The 24,337-nt window shown below is 41.8% G+C and overlaps 1 protein-coding gene, 3 long non-coding RNA genes and 3 pseudogenes across 8 annotated transcripts; 2 read left to right on the forward strand and 5 right to left on the reverse strand.

The window, feature by feature from the left end:
* LOC130693959 (DNA polymerase delta catalytic subunit-like) overlaps positions 1-4,575 on the reverse strand; it is a 6,871-nt pseudogene extending 2,296 nt beyond the window's left edge.
* A 7,260-nt stretch (positions 4,576-11,835) lies between these two features.
* Positions 11,836-12,397, reverse strand: LOC130686355 (uncharacterized). The gene is made up of 2 exons (XR_008999851.1): positions 12,237-12,397; positions 11,836-12,173 (listed from the first exon to the last, which is right to left on the reverse strand). It is a non-coding gene; the product is annotated as an uncharacterized LOC130686355 (long non-coding RNA).
* A 379-nt stretch (positions 12,398-12,776) lies between these two features.
* LOC130686353 (uncharacterized) lies at positions 12,777-14,501 on the reverse strand. Of its 5 annotated transcripts, none has more exons than XR_008999845.2 (6): positions 14,365-14,501; positions 14,113-14,301; positions 13,587-14,048; positions 13,380-13,505; positions 13,061-13,324; positions 12,777-12,997 (listed from the first exon to the last, which is right to left on the reverse strand). It is a non-coding gene; the product is annotated as an uncharacterized LOC130686353 (long non-coding RNA). The 5 variants fall into 5 exon arrangements; XR_009421263.1 differs by having other exon boundaries at positions 13,380-13,701; positions 13,758-14,048; positions 14,113-14,260; positions 14,333-14,500; XR_009421262.1 differs by having other exon boundaries at positions 13,380-13,705; positions 13,758-14,048; positions 14,113-14,260; positions 14,333-14,500.
* A 1,279-nt stretch (positions 14,502-15,780) lies between these two features.
* On the reverse strand, positions 15,781-16,676 carry LOC132087740 (DNA polymerase delta catalytic subunit-like; annotated as a pseudogene).
* Positions 16,677-18,355: 1,679 nt separating this feature from the next.
* LOC130686345 (uncharacterized) lies at positions 18,356-19,129 on the reverse strand. The gene is made up of 4 exons (XR_009421284.1): positions 18,993-19,129; positions 18,785-18,932; positions 18,562-18,721; positions 18,356-18,500 (listed from the first exon to the last, which is right to left on the reverse strand). It is a non-coding gene; the product is annotated as an uncharacterized LOC130686345 (long non-coding RNA).
* Positions 19,130-19,448: 319 nt separating this feature from the next.
* LOC130686346 (MFS-type transporter SLC18B1-like) lies at positions 19,449-20,625 on the forward strand. The gene is made up of 5 exons (XM_059495737.1): positions 19,449-19,760; positions 19,824-19,919; positions 19,981-20,054; positions 20,115-20,419; positions 20,481-20,625. Exons 1-5 carry the CDS (start codon positions 19,683-19,685, stop codon positions 20,501-20,503), a joined length of 576 nt encoding a protein of 191 aa, XP_059351720.1. The 5' UTR covers positions 19,449-19,682; the 3' UTR covers positions 20,504-20,625.
* Positions 20,626-21,954: 1,329 nt separating this feature from the next.
* Positions 21,955-24,337, forward strand: part of LOC130686343 (MFS-type transporter SLC18B1-like) — a 96,527-nt pseudogene continuing 94,144 nt past the window's right edge.

Here is a 24,337-nt window from a genome sequence, read left to right on the forward strand (position 1 = left end):
TCCCCATGGTGTCGGGCTTATTTATTTTGTCGGGCTTATTTTCAAGCCCTAACTTCTTTAACATCGGGAGCCGTTGAGTGAAATAGAACTGGATACCTTACCAGTAGATGGCTATACTGTTTGATGGATCGTCTGACAGTATAAATTCATTGTTTACCACATTGCAATAATCAATTCCTGTCACGTCTGACGCAACTGGGGTGATTACCACACACAACAATAAAACAATACTGACAACGGTCAGGTTAATATCTTAATCTAATATTCTGGTATTACACAGTTATCTTTGTTAGGATCCGCCAGCCAAGCACGTCGGCTGCACGGATATAAAAAGAACGCTACTTGGGAAAGTTAAGAAGGAGACAAGGTGTGGAGTACTTACGCGGACGTCATGGCGCTGGAGAGAGCTGAAGGTACGGCGACGTCGGAAGGAGGTGGTGGTGGACTTGGGCAGAACGGGAAGTGGCGTCTCAGTTGAGGATGTTTGCAGGGCGATCAGAAGAACACGACAGTTGTAGGTGTTGAACTCAGTTTATTTCGAAGTACGTAAGAGGGTACACAAAACTCAAGCGTGGATTTAAATGTTACACAAATAGAGTGCTACGGCACGACTAACTGGACAGCAGGTTGCAAGAATACAAAAAAAAAGGCACAGCTCAGGCGTTGGTTTTATACCGCGCTTTGGCTTGATGACGCCAACTTGGCGTGGAACGCTAAGTTTGCGTGGGGTCATCGCAACAGAGCCAGAATGTTACGCGAAACGTGAGGTCGACTGATTTATGTCCTGTCGTTGACCCCACGTCATGCGAAGAAAGGGTAATAAAAAACGAAACAAGAGGCGAAAGAGTCAAGTGGGGGAGAAGGGGGGGGGGGGCAAACGCAACATGAGAAATAGAACACATAATCTAACTAACTTATTTAACTTTAAAGTTTTATCGGGAGTCCTTACAACATGTAAGCTTGCAGCATTTTTGTTATGCTGGCATGTAATCTAAATTTTGTAATTTTAGGTGATGGCATTCGCGTTACGTTTAAGTCAAGATCTACTCTACAATGGGATAAATTTTTCGTAGAATAAGTATCTCCGAGAGCTATGTGTTGCAGTATCATGCTGATGGTAAAAGGTGTATTCAATTTTTAATAACTTTTGAATTTTCTTCTCTGTATGTGCAGTGACGTGACAGTACTGGTTGGTGGTGTTATCTAGGGATAAACCTTTCCATTTTCCCATCCAATCTGTAAGACAGCTCTGATTGTTTGCATAACTACAGCAATATTCCCTGCATAACAAAGGGAATGTTCTCATTTTCTTTAGTGAACTGTTCCCTGTTCAGTTCTTATTGCCATTTTTGGCAATCGAAGAGGCCCAAGAAGAATATTGATTTTCTACCAGACTGCCATTCTGCCAAAGATGTCTTCGTAAGCGATTCGGTATTTGATTGATGGTTTAGAGATCATGGGTTTATTAAATAAAACATCTTTAATTACAGAAAGGAAGGTTCCAAATGATAAGCCCATCAGTATCGTGAAAACGATATGGATATTTTGGTCCAACCCTCACACATGGTGTGTTCCAAGTTAAGTGCGTAGGTGAATCCTCATGGAAAATGTGATCCAAGCCTCCCATGTAACGGTATTTGTTTCATTTAAAGCGAAGCACAAAAATTGGTTCACATCTATTCTGTGGTCACATTTTACCTTGATCTTAATTTCTCTTTCATTCCAGTCTCCTTGATGACATTTTGCAGCTAACCGTAAAAGATGTCCAGCCATTATATTTCCCTGTTTAAGAATAGAAGACGAAAAGAGATGCTAAATTTTCAAAGAACGCTACTCAGACGACACGGCTAATTGCTGATTCATCCCGAACAGTAAAGAGTTTTATTCTCTTAAATTCAAGTGCATATCTGGGCTCCCTTCTTTCTGTGGCCCCGTTTCCCCTAAATTTCTAATAAGCCCGTAGGGGGGTCATGCCCCTACTGTGATCAGCAGTTAAAGGTTGTGAGTGCGCTGTCCGGAAAGGGGACGTGGGGGTCCCCCTGGCTCGATGATATCTTTTTGAGGGTCTTGGGGCTACCCACATATCCGAATAACGGTTAATCGCTCACGTGAAAACTTGTCCTTATCATCACTCTTCATCCTTTTCCGGCTTCTCTTAGCCACGCACCGGGTAATCTCCCCGGTGAGTCAACTAAGGTAGGGGGAGACTCTACTCATGTGGTAGAGTTTTCTCCTACCTTAGTTGACACAAAAAAATTTTACATCAATAAAAATTGTTTTTTTTTAATTCAAAAATCTTTTTACTTATTTTGTCTTTCTTGTACCTTATTTTATACGTCTACATGTAATCCACATGAGGTATTTCTTCATTTATCTTTTGCTGATATGCATCATTCTGGTATTCGAACCTCAGACATTTCATATCTCAGTCGAACGCTGTACCATTGAGCCACTGTTAACCATATAGACAATAATTCCCATTTGAAAGCGTATCGACTTATCCACTACAAACAAAGGTATTAAGGAAGAAATTACATATTTGTATACGTTGTAGATGGCTCAATGGTAAAGTATTAAACTGATACGCTGGAGGTCTAGGGTTCGATCCCCAATCCAGTTCATGAACATACTCTCATAAATAAAAACAAACTTTATTTAAAAATCTAACACATTTTTTATTGTCCCTCCATCCTCCCATAAATCCTCCACTTACATTCACATCTTACAACACAACACAATACAAGACATACATAAATAACTAACTAACAAGTTGGCTGCCACGCCACTAAATTTACATTAATTACGTCGCTATTGGAAGGATAGCGACCAAGGGGGACTTGCCCGCTGACAAGTCCGGGCTGACATGATGATGGAGACCGTTGTGGGAACGCACACCCCAGGTCTCCACCACACATCGGACAAAGGGAGTCCCTCTGGTGCGTTGCCTAATTGCCTTTCGGCGAATCTTGGGCAGTGGCAACTACTCCACCTCATGAAAGATAGGCCATGAGAAAGAACAGCGCGGCCCGTCCCTATATAGCTAAAAAAAAAGGGGAGCAAACGGGCGTGGCAGCCAACGTGTTAATTAGTACTACACAATTACACAATAAAAAAATACAACGATACCACAAAGACCAGGCGATGACGTGGCGACCACGAGGCGACGGGCGAGGCGATGATAGCGCGACGGGCGAAGAGAAGAAGTGGCGACCGGGCGAGAAGGTGACGTGGCGACGGGAAAGGCGAAGACGGGGCGACGGGCGAGGCGAAGACGGGGCGACGGGCGAGGCGAAGACGGGGCGACGGGTGAGGCGAAGACGGGGCGACGGGCGAGGCGAAGACGGGGCGACGGGTGAGGCGAAGACGGGGCGACGGGCGAGGCGAAGACGGGGCGACGGGCGAGGCGACGACGGGCGAGACGAAGACGAGGCGGCGACGGGGCGACGGCCGAAGCCAAGACGGGACGACGGCCGAAGCGAAAACGGGATGACGGGCAAGGTAATGACGGGCGTGGCGAACACGAAGAAGGCTTTGTTCTTAATCGTAAAAGTAAAGAAAAAGAACCAGTTAGTGGGAAATATAAGATTGTTGTTGTAACCAAACGTTGAAAGCAATTCGACTTACTTCTGCTGTCCGAAGACTGAAAAGACTGTAGGGCCAGCAAATAGGCAGCAGACAGCTAAGAGTTGGCAGTTCTATGGTTGAATGTTCAATTTAAATAAAAAGGCAAACTATATGAGGCAGAAGAAAAATTTAAAATACCAGTAGAAATTGTGTTGAGGTACATGTCTATGTCTGTTGGTAGGCTAGGTCGAGATTACAACTGCCGAAATGACTGTTGTTACAGCTGATACTGCAACGAAGATGAATATGGTGCACTACTCAGATCACGATTAACAGTAGACCATGAGTGGTTAAAGAGTAGAAGAATGATATTATGGTATTCCTACCCATAGGATTTGCATCTTTGGTGACATTCCTCAACAGGACGTATTCTTTACAAACGAAGTTTCATGAGCTAAACCTTAGAAGCAAAATCCGTCAATGAAATTCTTTTTTTTTTTTTTTTTCTTTCTTTCTTAAGGTGCCTCCCGTGTGGCGTTGCCATATCGAGAGCGGGTCGTCCTAGGAGACCGAAATTGGCACCGGGAAATTGCTCGGAAAAGTGGGATGATTTTGAATTAGATTAGCAGCGTTTGTGGAGTCCTGATTTCCAGAAGAAATTTAAAACCAAGTCCCTGATCTTGAATTTGGTGAGGTTGTCACAAACTTGCGGTGGATGTAGGAGATTGGATAGGTTCAACTGAAGTTTTAACTCCGAGAGGAAGCTTTTTAGTTCCTCTCTTTCGGCAGCGAGGTGGGGACACTCAATAATTAGATGTGAGGGAGTCTCTTTCACAGGGCAGCCATAGCTGCAGTATGGGGATACAGAGGGATCAAATAACGAAACGCGGGCGTTTAAACGTAGCCGGTTCGACCGGAGTTTGTGAAGAATGCTGTTTCTGACTCTGTTAGGGTGCACCAACCAGGGTTCTGGGTGAATGGAGTTCCTAGGGTGAGAAGCAAAGAAGTCATGGTGACTCGCAAGGTATAGAGACATCAGCTTGGACCATGCTATGCGAAAAACATTTAGGGCGAGTTTAGGTGAGTCGACGAGATCGATTTTTTCGCAGTTAGGATCCGTTCTTGCGTCGTTTGCCAGACGATCCACTAATTCATTTTCTGGAAGGCCTACATGGCTTGGAATCCAGTAGAGAATAACTTTGGAGCCGGCAGAAGAGCTGGTTAAGGCCCTGTTCCGAATCTTGACCACCAGTTCGTTTGAAGGGTGTAGAGCATTGATGGCGGAGATGGCTCTGAGTGAGTCCAAGAAGATCCGGATTAGCTGCGCCGGGCCGTTGTCAGCGTGTTCAATGGCCTTTAGAATAGCCAACAATTCAGCTGTGAAGATGTTCGTATCACTAGAAAGTTTCCAGGCTTTTTTCACTTGAGAATTTGGGCAGTAGATGGCGCATGCTGTTGAGTTGTTTTCGAAGTCACGGGAGCCATCTGTGAAGACGCTTACCGTACTAGAACTGGCGTTGTTTTGCGTAAACAGTGCTCGAAAGAGTAGTCTGGTGAACGTTGGAGTTTCAAGAGCATTGTTTTTCGAGATTGGGAGTATAAATGTAGGTATTTTCGGCATCAACCATGGAGGATTTAGCAGATTTTCGGGAAAACTAACGGAGGTAAACAGGGAAACTTTTAAAGCTAACAGTTGGAACTTGCACAACACAACACTTGGGGTACTTCTGGTGTTCCATAAGGTGAGGCTAGAGTAAGTACTTTTCGCACTATCATAAAAAGGGTTCTTTGGTTTACTTTGCAGCTTTATGAGGTAAAGGCAGGCTAACCATTCACATCTGCAATGAATGGGGGTTATGCCTGTGTCCAGCCACAGATGTGCACGAGGAGTGGAGTTTGGAGCCAGAAGGATTGCACGAAGAATTGAGTTTTGGATTGTATCCAGCTTCCTGGTAAGGGGAGATCTGCCCTGAAGGATACTTAGGTAAGAATAGTCTACAATGCTTCTTACTAATGCTGTGTACAGATTGACCAGGAGTTTGGGTTTCAGGTTCAGATTCTTCCTAACCAGGATTTTGAAGAAGTTTGTGTTAAATTTAGGCAAACAAAAAAATACTCTAACATACTCACATATTTACAGGTTGCCAAAACTCATCAGGGTATCTGAACCCAATTTCTGCTCTGTCAGGAGAGAGGTTGCGGTTTAACCCCTACCTTAACCATAGGGGGTCCAGAAGTCCTACCTCACTCTCGTTTCTGACTTCTCTGAGAATTGAACTCTCCTCTGTCTTCTAAGTCTATACAAGTGTAACTATATAAAAAGAAGAAAAGTGAAACACGTGACGACTTATGTAAGTCTTACCTTTTGTTCACGAACTCACAAAAATACAATTACGTTCAACCTTAACTTGTATCCGGCAGTCATTTTTTCTTCAACAGGTTATGGGCCCAGATCCCTCGAAACTGCCACGTTAAAGAAAAAAAAAAAAAAAAAAATGAACTGCTCAGGATCAAGAGACGTGAGCCATATCATTAAGTTCAATGGAACTAATTTTCCACTTTGGAAACTGGGTCTATTTGTCTCACTGGAAGAATACGATGTGCTGTCCATAGTTGATGGAACAAGCCGAATCCCAGATGAGGTAAAAATACATTCACACTATCGAACAATGTGTAAGATTTCTCGTTAGAGAAATGATTCTCAACAGATCAAGCTGATCTATGACTCCTTTTTTCTTGTCTGTTCAAGATACTTCGACTTATACCAAATTCCGATGACTCTGAAGCTGGCCAACTTGTATTAACTAATGGCCCAGAGATCAGCGAGTGGAAGAAAAAAGATGTAGTGGCACGTCGGTTACTGCTGTCGACCATTGATCCAAACCTGCAGAACACTCTCCTTGGATGTAAGACTGCAAATGAAATTTGGGTTAGACTAACATCCCAACACCTGAAGAACGCAGCTGAGAACAAATATGTGGTAATGCAAAGATTTTACCACTACAAATTTCAAGCAGGCCATGATGCCATGAGCCATATTTCAGCAATTGAAAATCTGGCTGAACAACTGAGCAACATGGGGCAACCAGTGTCTGAAGCACAACTCATTACTAAGATTATATGCACTCTGCCTCCGAGTTACCGAGGGTTTATCCCAGCATGGGATAACGTACTAGAGGAAGAGAAAACTGTGGCCTTACTCACAGCTCGCATTCTTAAGGAAGAAAGTATGACACAGATGTACAATGATGGCCAGGCTGACCCCCAAGACACAGCTTTTTTTGCCTCTGGGGCTTCCCATCACAACTATCCGTCAAGAGGTAGTCACACTCAGCCCCGTGCTAATCAAAGAGGCTCAAGAGGGGGATTTGGTTCAAGGAACCAGACACATATTCAAAAAAAACCAAAAATCGAATGCAGCTACTGCATCAGTCAAGGACGTTCCGGCCAAGGCCATACTATTTCTGAATGTCGTAATCGAGATCGAGACGACCGAATTAAGAGGGAAAACACAGCAGCTAATACGGCATCAGCCACCACAAAAGAAAATACTGATTTCTGCTACCCTTCTTCTACAAATTCTGAAGCTGTACGGAAAGGGGACTGGTTCGCTGACTCCGGTGCCACACAGCACATGACAGATCAAAGATCGATCATAGCCAATTACAAAGAAGCAAAAATTGGAACCTGGACAGTCAAAGGCATTAATGGCATTCATGTCGACGTTCATGGGTATGGTGATGTTCCATTCACTTCCACCGTAAATGGAGTCACCCACACAGGAGTTTTTAAAACCGTCTTATTTGTACCCATGCTTGGCATAAATCTCATCTCAATTGGTGCGGCTACCAACCTTGGAGCAGAAGTGAACTTTGTGAATGACAAAGTGTCTTTCTCTCGAAATGGAATGGTACAGCTAACCGGACAACGGGCAGGGAAAACGCTCTACTTGCTAAACCTTACGGTTAAAACACAAGAGAAAGAAATTGCCTACGCAACCCAAGAGTCCGCACCTATCAACATCTGGCATCAACGAATGGCACATGCAAACTTAAAGACGATTCGACAGATGGAATCCCAACAGCTAGTTGAGGGATTAACGATAACACCAGACCAAGGTACTGCAAGCTCTATATGTACAGGATGTGTGTATGGAAAAATGCACCGCCTTCCATTCCCTGTAGGACGAGTAAAAGCTAAACAAGTGGGAGATCTTATACATTCTGATGTATGTGGCCCAATGCACGAGGCATCACTCAGTGGTGCTCGATACTACGTCCTCTTTAAAGATGACTGCAGTGGCTGGCGTGTAGTATCTTTCCTTAAAAACAAGTCCGAAGTTGCTGACCAGTTGAAACTCTACATTACAAGGCTGCATACTGAAACAGGGAAGAATGTTCGAACCCTTAGGTCAGACAACGGTGGAGAGTATAAAAGTTTGGAACTGAAAAATTGGCTTTTATCCAAGGGTATCCGCCATGAAACAAGTGTCCCTTACTGCCCTGAGCAGAATGGTCTCGCAGAAAGAGAGAACCGAACGGTGATGGAAGCAGCACGAAGCTCGCTACATGCGAAAAATCTACCTGTCCGTCTATGGGCAGAAGCTGTGGCATTTGCAGTCTATACGTTAAACCGGACCTTATCCAGCACGTGCAAAGTCACGCCATATGAAATGTGGAATGGAGGTAAACCAAACATTTCACATCTTCGCATTTTCGGTTCAAAAGCATTTATTCATGTAGCAGATGCAAACAGACGGAAATTGGACCCCAAGGGGCGTGAAGTAGTGTTTCTCGGTTACTCTGAAACATCAAAGGGTTACAGAGTTTTGATTCCAGAGTCACAAACTGTACAAATTGCCCGCAACATCATCTTCGATGAACTTAACCAAACGAAAAGCGTGGTTGAAAAGGAGCAACAAACAGTGAAATTACCTCCAATGACAGTGCAATCCAGTGCAATTCCACAGCTGCCGTCAGGTACCAACGAAATTATAAATAACGAACCAATTGAACAACTAACTGACCATCACAATATCGAAGATGAAATTCACTCAAACCCTGAACATCCACCCACATGTGAGAACCGAAGATATCCACTTCGTGATCGCAAACCTAAAGTCTGGGTTAGCATGAAAGTCATTGATGCAGTGGAGCACTTGGAGCCACAACAATTTAAAGAAGCAATGCTCTGCAAAGAGGCAGACAAGTGGCAACCTGCAATTCTTGATGAATACGATTCACTAATCAAGAACGAAACCTGGGACATTGTACCACTTCCATCTGGTCGTAAAGCAATCAAGTGCAGATGGATCTTCAAGATAAAACCTGGATACAAAGACACTCCTCCACGGTACAAGGCACGGTTGGTTGCTAAAGGCTACACACAAAAACAAGGCATCGACTACGAAGAAACCTATGCGCCAGTAGTCAAGTACGATTCTCTGCGTATCCTACTATCCGTTGTAGCCACCAATGACTTAGAAATTGTGCAGCTCGACATTAAAACAGCATTCCTTTATGGGGTCGCCAAGGAAGAACTCTATCTTGAGCAACCTGAAGGTTTTGTCCTGGCCGGCAGAGAGAAGGAGGTCTGCAAACTCAAGAAATGTATTTATGGTCTCAAACAAGCACCAAGAGTATGGAACGAAAAATTCAATGACTTTCTCCTGAAGTTTGGACTCGTTAGAAGCACTGCCGACCCCTGTATATACTTTCATCGCCGAGACGAGAAAGTTCTAATCATGGCCATTTGGGTTGATGATGGTCTTGTGTGTAGCAACAGTGCTGAAACAATTACCAACATTCTTAACTACTTAACGTCACATTTTGACATGCGTTCACTGCCAGCTGATCGTTTTGTTGGCATGGAGATTGTGAGGGATCGGACTAAACGTTGCCTCTATGTAAATCAAGCAACCTTTGTCACCAAAATCCTAAGACGCTTCAACATGGATTCTTCGCATCCAAAAACAGTACCAGCTGACCCGTGTTCCCGTTTAACCATTTCCATGTCACCAACGACCGAATTGAGTAGAAATGAAATGAAGAAAGTTCCGTATCGAGAGGCAGTGGGTTGCCTGATGTACTTAATGATTGTGTCTAGACCGGACATTTCTTTCGCTGTCGGACAAGTAGCACGATACTGCGAAAATCCAGGGCCAGCACACTGGGCAGCCGTCAAACGGATATTTGCATATCTGTCAGGCACACGCCAACACGGTCTGCATTTTAGTGGGAACCATCAACCACTCAAGGGATACAGCGATGCTGATTACGGAGGGGATCTTGATCGGCGACGCTCCACAACGGGGTACGTTTTCTTCTTTAATGGAGGCCCAGTTGCCTGGAGTAGTAAACGCCAGACTTCCACTACTCTATCCACCACTGAAGCCGAGTATGTAGCAGCAAGTGAAACCACCAGAGAGGCAGTGTGGCTTCAACACCTGTTACAAGATATCAACGTAGCAAACCTGGATCCAATAACGCTCTATTGTGATAATCAAAGCACAATTCAACTTATACGGAATCCTGTATTCCATGCAAGAACCAAGCATATCGACATCCGGTATCACTTTATTCGTGACCAAGTTGAATTAAGAAAAATCCAAATTGCCTACATTGACACTAAAAGGCAAGTCGCAGACATTTTTACCAAACCACTGTCTGGATCTCTATTTAAAAGCTTGCGCAATCAACTTGGAGTTTTCACCATTACGGTCTAAGTTAAAGTATTACTTGGTTGAGAGGGAATGTTAAATTTAGGCAAACAAAAAAATACTCTAACATACTCACATATTTACAGGTTGCCAAAACTCATCAGGGTATCTGAACCCAATTTCTGCTCTGTCAGAAGAGAGGTTGCGGTTTAACCCCTACCTTAACCATAGGGGGTCCAGAAGTCCTACCTCACTCTCGTTTCTGACTTCTCTGAGAATTGAACTCTCCTCTGTCTTCTAAGTCTATACAAGTGTAACTATATAAAAAGAAGAAAAGTGAAACACGTGACGACTTATGTAAGTCTTACCTTTTGTTCACGAACTCACAAAAATACAATTACGTTCAACCTTAACTTGTATCCGGCAGTCATTTTTTCTTCAACAGTTTGCTCTTCGAGAAACCTTTGTAACTAAATCTTGCAGTGTTGGTTCCAGTTGAGCTTACGGTCAAAGGTGATACCCAGGAATTTGCCATGACTGACGGCAGGGATACTCTCACTGTTAAAGGTCAGATGGAGAGGGACGTAGTTCTTAATTCTTCTGCTGAACGATATGGAGAAACACTTGGACACAGAGATTTGGAATCTCCAGGTAGCACACCATCTTTCAAATTTTCTTATTGCAGTTTCTAGCCTTTTTCGGGCTTTGCTTCTTAGGGAGTGAGTGCAGCGGGCTGAGATGTCATCCGCGAACATTTTGACGATAACGCCTAAATTGTTTTTTCGGGTTCCTACACAAGGGGAAGTCGCGGGTCATGATAGTGAAGAGAATAGGGCTCAGTACTGAGCCTTGGGGAACTCCGACGGAGATGATTTTGGCATGTGACAGTGTACTGTCTAGTTTGACCCGAACCTTCCGCTGTAGCAGGAAGTTCAGGAGCCATTTGAGGATGTTCCCTGTAACTCGCGCTTGACTTATTTTGAAGAGCAGCCCGGGTAGCCACACCAGGTCGTAAGCTTTTTTAATGTCTAGAAAGACGCAGTGAGTTTCTTTTTTCTTGTTGAAGCCCGAGGTGACGGCATTCTCCAAATCCCATAGGTGGTCGTGTGTGGAACAGCCCTTACGAAATCCTGCTTGGCTTGAGGGGAGTATGTTGTAGTGCTCGAGGTGGCAATGAGATTCTGATAACAAAACATTAGTCCTATACCTCTCAATGAGCACTCGTATAGTTTTATGAATGCAACGTAGTAGGTTGCTAACAGTTTTTTGGTTTGTCAGCTGACATAGTTGATTAAAAGACGTGTACCATAAACACCAAGCATTCTGTGGGCTTCACTTCTAAAACACACTCAGGGATGAAAACGTACAGAAGCACCATTAGTTTTTCTTAAGTTTTCCATTGGAATATGACATATTTAACAGAAACTTTCGAACACAGCTTTCACCGTTCACACTTAGTCAGCAAGTAAATAGTGACACAGCAGCGTCATCTTGTTTTCCAATTAACAACCGAAAAATTCATCAAAATTGAAAATATTGCTTTTTTGAGACGGGAACTGCATTGATGTGAACTCTTTAAACATACTTTTAGATCGTGAATCACTCACACACAATCACATTTTTTCACTGACTTTTATTTATTTATCCAAAAACCTAGATATTTCTAGGAAAATACATGATTTGGGTTCACAGTTCAACAAGGATGCTGATTGCGCTTCACACACATCTAGAAATTTCGCAAGTTGACGTATCTCTGGATTGTTAGCTAGTCAACATCTGCATGATAATACACTTTTCTTTTTTTTTGAACAGCTGCAATGGTATTTCGGTCATAAGTTCCACGGAAAAATTTCTCCATTGAGGCAAGAACGCCAATTGTGCGTTATCTTGTGCCTATTTTCAATTAAATGGATACGCCGTCACTTTTCTGATCGGAAGAGCTCACTTTGGCCTGGAATATTGTTTTGAATGGTGTAATTAGTATACATTGCATACATTAAATTGGATCAATTACTTTTTGGCATACGTTCAATTGTGTGAGGCTGTCAAACCGTCGACAGGCGGTATCTAAAGGAGGAAATCAGCTACGAGCTTGCGGACTCTAAACAAACGCAAAACTAATAAAAAATTATAAAGATAGCCTGAAACCAAATTGTAAAGAAAATTAATTTTAGTTTCCAGCATGTTGCGGATGTTGCCGGCGTCGGGCCCAAATCGTGAGAGCAGGTAAGGTCGGGGATGAACGACGGGGGATGTGAAGATGATAATACTCCGATTGTAACACGGGACACGTATATTGACTTACACACAGGTATTTTACAATTCGCGAAGGGAAGCCAGCAAGACGCGGAGCTCCTTCTTAAGACCACTTGGTAGACGGCGAGGTAACTAACTGCCCTACAGGATGGACAGCAGACGACCCGTCGCATACCTTTCGGTCTGCCATCTAACAAGGGGAGGTGGAATCGGGACACTAGATGGGGGTACCTCACAGGATATAGCGTTACTCGTAACAAGCACTTCATCAATCAAACATCGTCAACGTTGGCACAGGTGATTTTTCCATGTTCATTGTTTCAGGTCACCAATTTCTACTATATGATTCAAGAGGAAATGAGGTTACACGAACAGAAAATTAACCATACAATTCAACTGATAGATAAAAACACCATGATGCGTGGAAGTGAAATACACCACATCACAACTGTTAAAACTGTCAGAACATTCACCACCCATGCAAAACATTTTCTGATTCATTGATCTTCATCACCTAGCCTATACCACGAAAACCAAACACAATTAGTGCATAACGTTTTGCTGATGAAAGCTAACATATACCTGACAAATTTACTGCAGACCAGCAATTCCTGATGGACTCCCACACAACATTCCAGATAAACAAAACAGTAGTTATTCCTAAACAAACATCTTGCAATAGTGGTCAATATAATGCAGTAACTGGTAAACATAAAATCTCACATGAACAACAAATGTGAACGGAACCATTCGAAAATGAGGTAAACAATTTCAAAAATGAATTTGCACAAAAAGGATTTTAACTAAAACACTACCAGAGAACGAAGTTTTTCCTTCCACCTTTTCCTAATTTTAAAATCAATTAAAGAAACATAATTGTTAAGCAAATCTCACTGTGTACCTTTTTGTTGGTTGAATTTGGGAATGGCTTACTAGTTGGAATAAGTTTTTTTCTTTTACCCCAGATTTGCTTTCCGGGCAGCGCACTTCCAACTTTTTCTGCTGATCACAGTATCTGCATGACCCGCTGCAGAATTATCGCAAGTGAAGAGGAAATCGGGTCACAGATACAAAGGGGCACAGGTACACGTTTATTTTCTTTAAATACCATAACGAGTGAAATAAACGAATCCGAAGAGCTTCGGTAATCATTCCAACTACCATAATTTTTTTGGCACTGAGCCTCCGTCAATTTTCTTTCCCAATCCTTTATAATTAAGAATCTGCCTTTAGAAAAATAAAACAAGAATCAGTGTAAATTTCTTGTCAATTGAATTACCTAAAACTGTGGAATCCTAGAGACATAATATTCTACAAACTCTTTGAATCCCTTGAAAGCAGAAAAATTTCTGCTAAAAGGTCCACGTTAGCCAGATACAGGTCAACTGGTACTTCCTTTTCGACTGGCATTGGCAGTGATAAATAACAAGTAGGATCAAATGCAACTGAGACCTCATCAGACCCCATACAAACCAAAGCCAATTTCAATACCCAACTAAAGAGATCTACTACTACAGAATCTATCTGTATTCTACTTATGATAAAATACCCAACATTCATGTGCAGCTTCCTGAAAAATAAAATGAGTTGGAACACAAGTGAACCTTGCTAATAAAAATTTGTAGCTATTTCACCTATATTTTGTCAGTGTCCATCGATGCAAGACTTCTTCAAAATCGGATTCAGATGTTCGTCTAAGTCCCCCAGAACAACGTAGAGTAGTTCTCGCGAAGCAGGGTGCTGGTATCCGGGAAACTGCAGAGCAAATCTACCGACTTGCAACTTACCCAATTCAAAATCGTTACGATGCACAAGTTAAAAACCTAGCTTTTACAAAGCAAGTAAATGGTATACCTTAAATACACTCGAAGGTAATGCATGGTCACCTTGGTAAGGTGTCCGCCAGACCACATCGTTCGTACAAGATGGCGCCGAGCATTTGCATTTCCTCCCTTGGATTTCACCTACAAAAATAAAGGTCTACCACGTTCGGCTGCCGTGATATAACTAGCCGCTACGACGCCATGATAAATGTGGCCATCAGCAGCTCAGCTCAGCACAGCACCTGGGCCACCTAGCGACTAGCCCCCTACGAGCCTAAAGAAAATATTTTGTTTGAGAAATAAGACTTTAATTGAATAAAAAAAAAAATTTTTAATGGGATGGGAAGAAAAAAAATCTAGGTATTGAAATAAACCACAAAAAAAAAACAGAAAGACTAAGAACTTAATCTAATTAATTCAATGTGCGTTGGTTCGTACGATGTTTCGTCGACTGGATCATTCGCAACAACGTGACTTTTCTAATAACTTATACATCTACTTACTAATGCCATCAACTTTCGTTTTTCAAAATACGGAATTACATGACATCACGTATTTTACCGCCTGCTCCCTCCGAGACTCTTACGGCGCTATACACCATTTTTATTAAAATCTTTTGGTTATGGGGAACTTACTGAACAATGAGTCGTGTAATTTATTGTTTCCAATCTATTTTACAAAAGCCAAGCCACTACCTGTATGCACCATCATTGACGAGAGCGGTAGGTTGTCAGGGTAGGCTGAATCTTTCCATAAGTTTACCCTGTTCCGTGAGATTTTTTCTAACTTTTGTCCTCATATAATAGATGGGGCAATCTCGGCTAAATGTGGCAAACGATTAGTATTAAGTATGTAACATGATTAGGATATCACTCAAACTATTTACTTGCAACAAAGAATCTCTTCGTTGAGACTTCCCTGGCACCGTTGACATTCTGTCCATAAACGATTAAACTTCTCTTCGAGAGCATAAAGTTGGCCAATTTCCCTCTGGTAGAACTCCGATTCTTTCGGCTTGCAAAATCTGTTTAAATTGGAACAGCAATTTTAACAAACATCGCCGAGATAGGCAGAAATTAGACTTACTTGCATACAGCACTATCGTCTGGAAGGACGGTTTTGCATCCAACACAGGTGGATTTGCGTGTGGTAAAGCTAGCCAATCCACCAATTTTTGAAGTAACAAATGAAGGCGTCCGGGTATGGTAACCATCTACAATACGGAATACAAACCGTTCAATTATGTCAAGCAAATAAAGGCGATAAGTCCGTGTTTACGTAGCAACAATGATTCCGCTTTAGATCCAAGTATGGGTTCCAAAATCCGAACAAGGGGTTTTGAAAGCTGATTTTCCAAATGGTATGGGGCATCAATAGGTACGCTGTATTCCATTACAAAAATAGGGTTTTCCGTCTAAAGAAGACGTATGAAAACTTAATAGTTCATGAGAAATTTGAAATCCAAAGACGAACCTTGAGGTAAGCTGGTGTACTTTTAGCGGCTGCGATAATGACATACGGAACTCGATCCCCTAATTTTGGGGTTGTACCAGCATCTCGCTTACGCATCTTGTGAGCTAGTTCCACATGTGCCTGTTTACTGGCGTAGTCTTTATCTGTTTTAGTCAGCTCCTTTTTAATAAAAGAAAGCAAACGGATAAAATCACAGTATTCCAAAACATAGTTACGCTCTACCTTGGTAATCATCAGAAGTGAGATATCGACTTTGTTGCGCAGCAAGTCGAAAATAGATTGTTTGGCGTATTCTAGTGCTCCATCCGGATCTCTAAGAGAAAATATCAAAACCTCAAACTTTGAATACTAAAACTGATGACTTTTTGTTTACCGATCAATCAAACTTTTCTGCAGACCAGCTATTGATAAGATTGGCAACGAGTTGACAATTATCACGACGAACAGTTTCTAAACCCTTACAATCCATTTTGTCAAACTTTTCAGGTTTGGTCCAATACAATCCTGGATACCTGTGAAGACAGAAACAGACAGTGCAACTGGTATCTCATCTAACAAGTCTTTATAAATCAGAACCGTAATTACCTCTTTTCGTTGATCAATAAATAGGGGTAATAGACTTTTTCGAATTCCAAATTAATGGGTTTGACAAATTTTGCCGACACAAATGCGGCAGCTTCTCGGCCTAATTCCATGGCTTCGGCCACCGTGGGTACACCGAATTTCACCATTACGGAATCTGTGTTACCATAGATTACCTGACGTGACACTAATTGAGAAAATCCTCGAGTCGCCCCGCGGTCGCGACAAGAGTATTGCACCCAGCTTGAAGATTTGACCGATGATGGCTCGTGACAGTTCCTTGATATATGACAGATTTTAAAACCGAATTGTAGGAGAATTTACACGCCCCGCGGTGAATTTGAATCGAAAATTCACGAGTGCGTGCGACAATTACAACTTCTGGCTTTTGAACCATGGCGGGGATGCACCAGAAACACCTTGTTCTAACAATATGTTCATAAACGGTACCAAGTACGCCGCCTATATGAAAAAATGTGAAATTTTAGATGACTTAATCAACGAATGTCACGAAGGGTTTCTTGAGTATCTTAAATGCAATTGGACCTTTTCGTAGTCGCAATCACAGACGTGCCCACTCAAAATTACTTTTACCTCAACTTACCCAGTTCATATCGACCCATTCGAATCAAGTTAGTACGAAGGCATCAAGGTTTCAAAATTACACAGCGTTCATTAATTGGATTACCGTTTTGCCGGAGCCCGTGACAGCACAAGTAATCAAATCTCTTTTGGCAAGAATATCTGCAACTGAAGCTTTCTGTATAGGTGTTGATTTTATGTAGCCAGCAATCTTAATGTTTTGAAGTAGTAGTAGGCGCAGGCCGGCTTCTTCGAATGATGTTATTTATCGAGGTACATCTTTTTCTGTAACCTAAAGCAAATCCAAATAGATATTTTCAAAACATAAACTACTGTTTCGAAAAATGGTTTACCTGGAGGACGACTTTATCAAAATTGTTAAAGTGTTCCCCACAGACGATCCCCTTAAACAGTTCCTTTTCATCGCATGTCACAGCTTCTGGAATGTATTGTTCACGCAGCTTTCCGTCGATTCATCAATAGATTCGGGCAGCATTTCGAGGTGTGGCCGGACTCGGCTGGAGATTCGGGCTGAGAAATAGTTAATCATGGAAACTCACCGACATCCACGACGGAATAAGTAAACGATGTTGTCCTCGTAGATATGGCATCCACTGTCATGTCATCCCCGTCGGATTTGCCGTCCCCTTTCTTGCACTTTGGTAACATGAAGCAAATGGTTGCTAGTCCCTATAGAAGGAAATAAACAATACATCTAATTATTTGTTAATAGTCATTTTTGCATAAAACTTAACACTGTAATTTGGACAGAGAAGACGACGATAGCCGTCATTTGGAAACCAATGTGGTCCACTAAAATGCCAGTCCCAGCGCGTGAAACAAAACGCCCAGCACCACTAAGAGACGACCATATACCGGCAACAAGCCCGTGAGTACTGGGATTATCCGGATAACCAGCATGTCTATTATCAAAACGAAAAAAAAAAAGAAATGAATACTGGTACAGTAAATTGAATTTTTAAAATGTGGCTTACACAGCTTCTCTCATGGCATCAACGACCCCCGAAACTTGTTGCCCTGCAAACGCAACTCCACTTTGTGCCAATGCGATACCGACAACAGCTAGATTTCTAAAATAAAATCAAATAATGATACTAGTTAAACGGTTTGAATTTGAGAATTGAAATCAAAAGTACCGATCAATAGGAACGAAGGGAAAACGCCCCAGCAAAAATATGGACAAGGCTCCGATCATGGTACTGGAAAAAAGGCAGAGCTTCACAGGTCCTCGGCGATCGCACAAGTATCCCCAAATAGGGCTGGCTATACTGTTGGCACCGTCTTTCAGTCCGAAAAAGATATCCACGTAAAATGGTGTCAAGTCAAACTGCAAACAAAACATAAAATGATTCTAAAGAAATTAATAATAACGCCAAGTCGGAAAACATACCGTACGCAACACTTGCGGTTCAAAGTTGATCGAGAGGAACCCGTTCGACATGTCGATACGATGAACGTGAAGAACGGGATCCAAATGGATGGAATACACAAAATAGCCAATGGCGATTGAGTTTTAGTTTATCCCTCGTCATACTGTGACACTAAAATGTTGAGAAACGAGATGAGAAGGCTGGTGACGTACAATATTTTGAACTAACTTACCGTCATAATCGGCGAGAAAGGGTAATGCAATAAAGGCCATAATAGTTTGAATTCCTCCCATGAGGATAAAGGTAGTCTTAAAACCACCAACTTCATGCAATGCACCACCGACTATAGGACCAGCAAACTGGGCAATGTTCATCATTGTTCTTGTAAGACTCTACAATTAGAACAATAGTAGACATTGTACAGCTAACGATAAACCTGCATTAGTGAAACTTACAAAGATTTTGGCAACCGAATTGGGAAACTCTACAGCAGTGTAAGTAAACGTCGACGTAATTGTACCAGCGTTTCCGGCCGCATGAATGACGCGGATCAATATAGAGATTACGACGAATGAACCCCCGGGAGGGAAATACTCTAAAAAGCTTTTAAAGTTTACTGATTAAAACCCAGCTTTCGCGTTTTTTGTGTAATTTTTTACTCACCCCGACAATAAGCAGCAGATACCTCCAATGAAAACTTCAGAAACAAAGGCGTACCGAACGCCAATAACTTTTAGCTGCAAGAAAGATTAAGATGCACATTATAAGTTTAGGGAACAAATTCGGGGCAATATTTACGTTTTTTCCTATAAAAGGAGTGACAAGAAACTCTCGATTTGGGGTATTAGGCCCCTCTGGCAATTTTAGTTTTAGGCGCAGGGGGTATTGCGCGTTTGCTGGCCGTGATTATAGTAGGCCATGCTATAAATAAAAAGAGCAATAGTAGTCAAATTTCTTTGGAATGCTAAAGAGCAAGACTGAAACACATAACAAAGTAGGTCTGCGTCGAGGTGCAAACGAAAAGCACGAGTTGGCTAAAGCGTGGAATTGGAGCACGGGACGGTATATCGTGGAAATGATAGCGGAAACAGTAATAACCACCAGGGTATATGTCCTATAGACGGCATGCATGTGAATTTAGAAGTTGCATGTGGATTTAGAAGGTTGAATCAACACTTATTAATCCAAACAAAAAGGAGTTGAGCGCGAAGGAGGATGCTGTCAAAAAAGAGAGATGCCTGTCAACAGCATCATCTGACAGTGGTAATGGAGGTTGTGGATGGCTTAAGAAAAAAAATACAGGCATTTTGGAGAGGTTGATGAAACGGAGAAGAAAAAACTGACACCTAGACAATGGCTTCTATTGGTAGTTCTCTCATTAGCAACTCTTACATCATCATTTGCCATTTCCCCCCATTCTTTGCTAAAATTGTAAGTATGTGTGAAATAACATCATGTGAAATATGAAATCTAATTGTTTGATTTAATCTCTAGGCTGAAGATAAGGGTGCCACAGTATCCATTTATGGATTTATCGTTGGTACCAACTGCCTGACATCGTTTCTTGTCACTCCTTTTGTAGGAAAAAACGTAAATATTGCCCCAAATTTGTTCCCTAAACTTATAATGTGCATCTTAATCTTTCTTGCAGCTAAAAGTTATTAGCGTTCGGTTCGCGTTTGTTTCTGAAGTTTTCATTGGAGGTATTTGCTGCTTATTGTCGGGGTGAGTAAAAAATTACACAAAAAACGCGAAAGCTGGGTTTTAATCAGTAAACTTTAAAAGCTTTTTAGAGTATTTCCCTCCCGGGGGTTCATTCGTCGTAATCTCTATATTGATCCGCGTCATTCATGCGGCCGGAAACGCTGGTACAATTACGTCGACGTTTACTTACACTGCTGTAGAGTTTCCCAATTCGGTTCTCAATTCGAGTCTTACAAGAACAATGATGAACATTGCCCAGTTTGCTAGTCCTATAGTCGGTGGTGCATTGCATGAAGTAGGTGGTTTTAAGACTACCTTTATCCTCATGGGAGGAATTCAAACTATTATGGCCTTTATTGCATTACCCTTTCTCGCCGATTATGACGGTAAGTTAGTTCAAAATATTGTACGTCACCAGCCTTCTCATCTCGTTTCTCAACATTTTAGTGTCACAGTATGACGAGGGATAAACTAAAACTCAATCGCCATTGGCTATTTTGTGTATTCCATCCATTTGGATCCCGTTCTTCACGTTCATCGTATCGACATGTCGAACGGGTTCCTCTCGATCAACTTTGAACCGCAAGTGTTGCGTACGGTATGTTTTCCGACTTGGCGTTATTATTAATTTCTTTAGAATCATTTTATGTTTTGTTTGCAGTTTGACTTGACACCATTTTACGTGGGTATCTTTTTCGACTGAAAGACGGTGCCAACAGTATAGCCAGCCCTATTTGGGGATACTTGTGCGATCGCCGAGGACCTGTGAAGCTCTGCCTTTTTTCCAGTACCATGATCGGAGCCTTGTCCATATTTTTGCTGGGGCGTTTTCCCTTCGTTCCTATTGATCGGTACTTTTGATTTCAATTCTCAAATTCAAACCGTTTAACTAGTATCATTATTTGATTTTATTTTAGAAATCTAGCTGTTGTCGGTATCGCATTGGCACAAAGTGGAGTTGCGTTTGCAGGGCAACAAGTTTCGGGGATCGTTGATGCCATGAGAGAAGCTATGTAAGCCACATTTAAAAAATCAATTTACTGTACCAGTATTCATTTCTTTTTTGCATTTTGATAATAGACATGCTGGTTATCCGGATAATACCAGTACTCACGGGCTTGTTGACGGTATATGGTCGTCTCTTAGTGGTGCTGGGCGTTTTGTTTCACGCGCTGGGACTGGCATTTTAGTGGACCACATTGGTTTCCAAATGACGGCTGCCGTCGTGTTCTCTGTTCAAATTACAGTGGTAAGTTTTGACCATAAATAAATGACTATTAACAAGTAAATAATAAGATGCATTATTTCTTTCCTTCTATAGGGTTTAGCAACCATGTGCTTCATGTTACCAAAGTGCAAGAAAGGTGACGGCAAATCCGACGGGGATGACACGACAGTGGATGCCATATCTACGAGGACAACATCGTTTACTTATTCGTGGATGTCGGTGAGTTTCCACGATTAACTATTTCTCAGCCCGAATCTCCAGCCGAGTCCGTCACGTGCAAATCAGTGTCGATCCCATTACCGCGAGACTGTGCCATTATTCGCCGCATGCGCGCTGAAACATATGCCGGGTTCTCTGGCTGAACAGATTAGGCCCATCGTGTAGACTAGATAATTGAATTTAGAAACTTGAGAATCTCATCTAGCACCCTACCACTTGCCACATCTGTAACAATACCCGATATTTTCCGTGTCTCTTCCGGCTGGCTTTAACTATTTTATGAAAATCATATCCGGCTAATCCATACTCTGTCGCACGATCTGCTTTTAATCCAATCGATAATTTTCAGGAAAGCGTTTTGGCTTCGTTTTTTCAGCCAATTTTTGATATTCGAGCAGAACAAGAGAAAAATCGATTCATGCGACAAAATCTTGTTTAAATTTAATTGAGCTTAAGCCAAATTGAATTTTAAAAATGCATTACATTTTATGTGGTGTTATGGCGAATGGTACGGGAATGGATGAATAGGCTTTTAACAGCTGTGGTGATCACATTCAAATATTATCGATTCGACCGAAAGATGGTCGTGCTCGTCAGAGCGTCCACCCACACGCTTTATGCTAGTCATTGACTAAAAAATGTTACTTAAAGAAGCGAACCGTTCTGACCGTTGAATGAAGGACGCACGCGAGTCTTTTGATCTACTAGCGGAATAAGGATACAAAAATTGATAAATTTCCAGTTTGAAGTAGACATTTTTTTCCCCTTTTTGCAATGATAACGCCATCAACCGTTATGGCGTGACGTGTTCCATCGTTCCAAATCACTTTTCTTGTTCCCATTTTCTTTTCCGAGGGCTTTTCAAGTGGGAAAAAGGAAGAAGCCTTTGAAGTAGGAAGAACAAGCAAAGTATAAACATAGAGATTGGTAACGATAACGGAATTTCGTGAAATTAAATATGGGGAACTGAGAATTCGATGACTAACTGTAAAATTGGTAGTGCGATTGAGTTGTTTTCCTCTGCAATTTTTAAAAACTTGTACGTACCTATTGACTGATCTAGTATAGTCACAGGTAGAATACTCTAAACCAATGCAATCACGCGTGAATGTATAAAAATCGGAAGCCGCTTAAATTTTTTTTTTCTTGCGCAAGAAGGAAGCGTGAATGACGGTACGATCACCAGGTCAATGCAATGAGAAGTTGTAAAAATAATTCAATTATTTTTCTTTGTTTAGGCTATTTCCAAAAAACTAATTGAAATCGTGTTTCATAAGCCACATTGTTTTAACTGGTAGCCCTTCGTGGTAGGACCATCGAAGCTCTTGTCTAAGTATTAAAACACTAGAATTCGTTGGAGCATTTTTTTTTTAACATCTTTATTTTTAAGATCCAAATTATTGCCGACAGTACAAGCAATCTGTAGTAACCAAGCATAGAATTCGTGAAAGAAATCGAAAGAAAAGAGAAGCTGGAGAGGTATAACTATGAAAATGTAAGCATGCTTAGAAAATCTGTGGACTTTGTTCAAATCACGTCCCATTTAAATTAAGGTATTGGGAGAATGAATGAATGAAATTGGGGGAGGGAGAGAGGTGACAATGGCCATAACGATTAAAAAATTTTCCGCTTTAACAGCATAGTTATTTCTTAACCAATTATGCCATTGTCGTCTCTCTTCACTCAATTTTGCCCCTTCCTTCAAACGTTACGAATTTAAACAAAGCCAAAGCACACAGAATTATCTAAGCATCAAAACATATTCATTGTTAGACCTTCTTTCCTCTGCTTTCATTTGGTCGTTAGAAGAACGATGTCCAAACATCGTTTTGAGTCTTTTGAAGAATTTCTTCCCCTTTTTTTCTGCCTTTGGCTCCGGAAACATTTCTTTGGCGAAAGCCACTTCTGCCATCTTCTTCTCAAAATCGATATTTTCGTTTTCGACAATCACTTGCAGGGCTTTTTCTCTTCGCCGGAGAAGTTCGGTTAGTTTCGCGCGTTCTACTTCCGATGATGCAGACGCAAGTTTTGTTTTATGATCATCCAGCGCGTCTTCTGCATCACGTATAACTTCGCGGGACCTCCTTTTGTCATTTTCGTAGAGTTTTTCCAGCTTAGAAAAAGTCTTCCTGAGCTTGTCGATGCTGTTGCATTCAATGACAAGCGGTTCAGATTTGTTCCCGGAGGCGGCCCTTTTTATCTCGAACGCTACCATTATGGCCATTATGGTCTGTGACATGTACTTTTCATACTTTTCGCGATTTTTCTTATTCTTGTCTTTTGCTATATCGATCAGTAACGTCAAGTAATTGATCATAGCACCGGTCAAGTTTAGTGTAGTATTAGGTTCGGCATCCGATTTTGTTGTCGGGGTTTCGGGAGGCGTTTCCTTTCCTGTTGTGCGTGTTATTTTGATCAAATGCGCATTTTGTTGATGTAAATGGAGGTCGTGGAAGAGTCTGCAACCGAGGAAGTTGGGCATAGCCTTATATCCTGCACACACGTAAATTGGGATTTCAGTTGTTTTGTCTTGTAATACAACGTGGGTGTAGAAAAATCCAACGACCTCTTCCCATTTTACGTGCTCTTTGAACTTCCCTGTACGCTTAGACTTGACCAAATTGTACTTCGTAAAAGGCGTTAAGTTGGGCTCGCCTATTTGTTGCCATTGTTGTAGACTGATGATTGACTCGTCACAGCCTTTGTCAATCACCATATCCACTTTATGCTTGTTCAGACATACCTGCACAGACTTGATCTTGATGGTATTATCTTCTCTCAAAAATCCCGGTTTGACGAATTTCTGTTTCATTCGCTCGAAGAATCGTGATTGCTTCGACTGTTGGGCGCCCTTTGC

This window comes from Daphnia carinata, chromosome 6 (genome assembly GCF_022539665.2).
Source record: "Daphnia carinata strain CSIRO-1 chromosome 6, CSIRO_AGI_Dcar_HiC_V3, whole genome shotgun sequence".
NCBI classification, from domain to species: Eukaryota; Metazoa; Arthropoda; class Branchiopoda; order Diplostraca; family Daphniidae; genus Daphnia; species Daphnia carinata.

Bases quoted from the DNA above. Each gene is read 5' to 3' on its own strand.
- LOC130686346 (XM_059495737.1), top strand. From the start codon at position 19,683: ATGGCTTCTATTGGTAGTTCTCTCATTAGCAACTCTTACATCATCATT. The intron at 19,761-19,823 runs GTAAGTATGTGT...TTTAATCTCTAG, and splicing joins CCCCATTCTTTGCTAAAATT to GCTGAAGATAAGGGTGCCAC. The intron at 20,055-20,114 runs GTGAGTAAAAAA...AAACTTTAAAAG, and splicing joins ATTTGCTGCTTATTGTCGGG to CTTTTTAGAGTATTTCCCTC.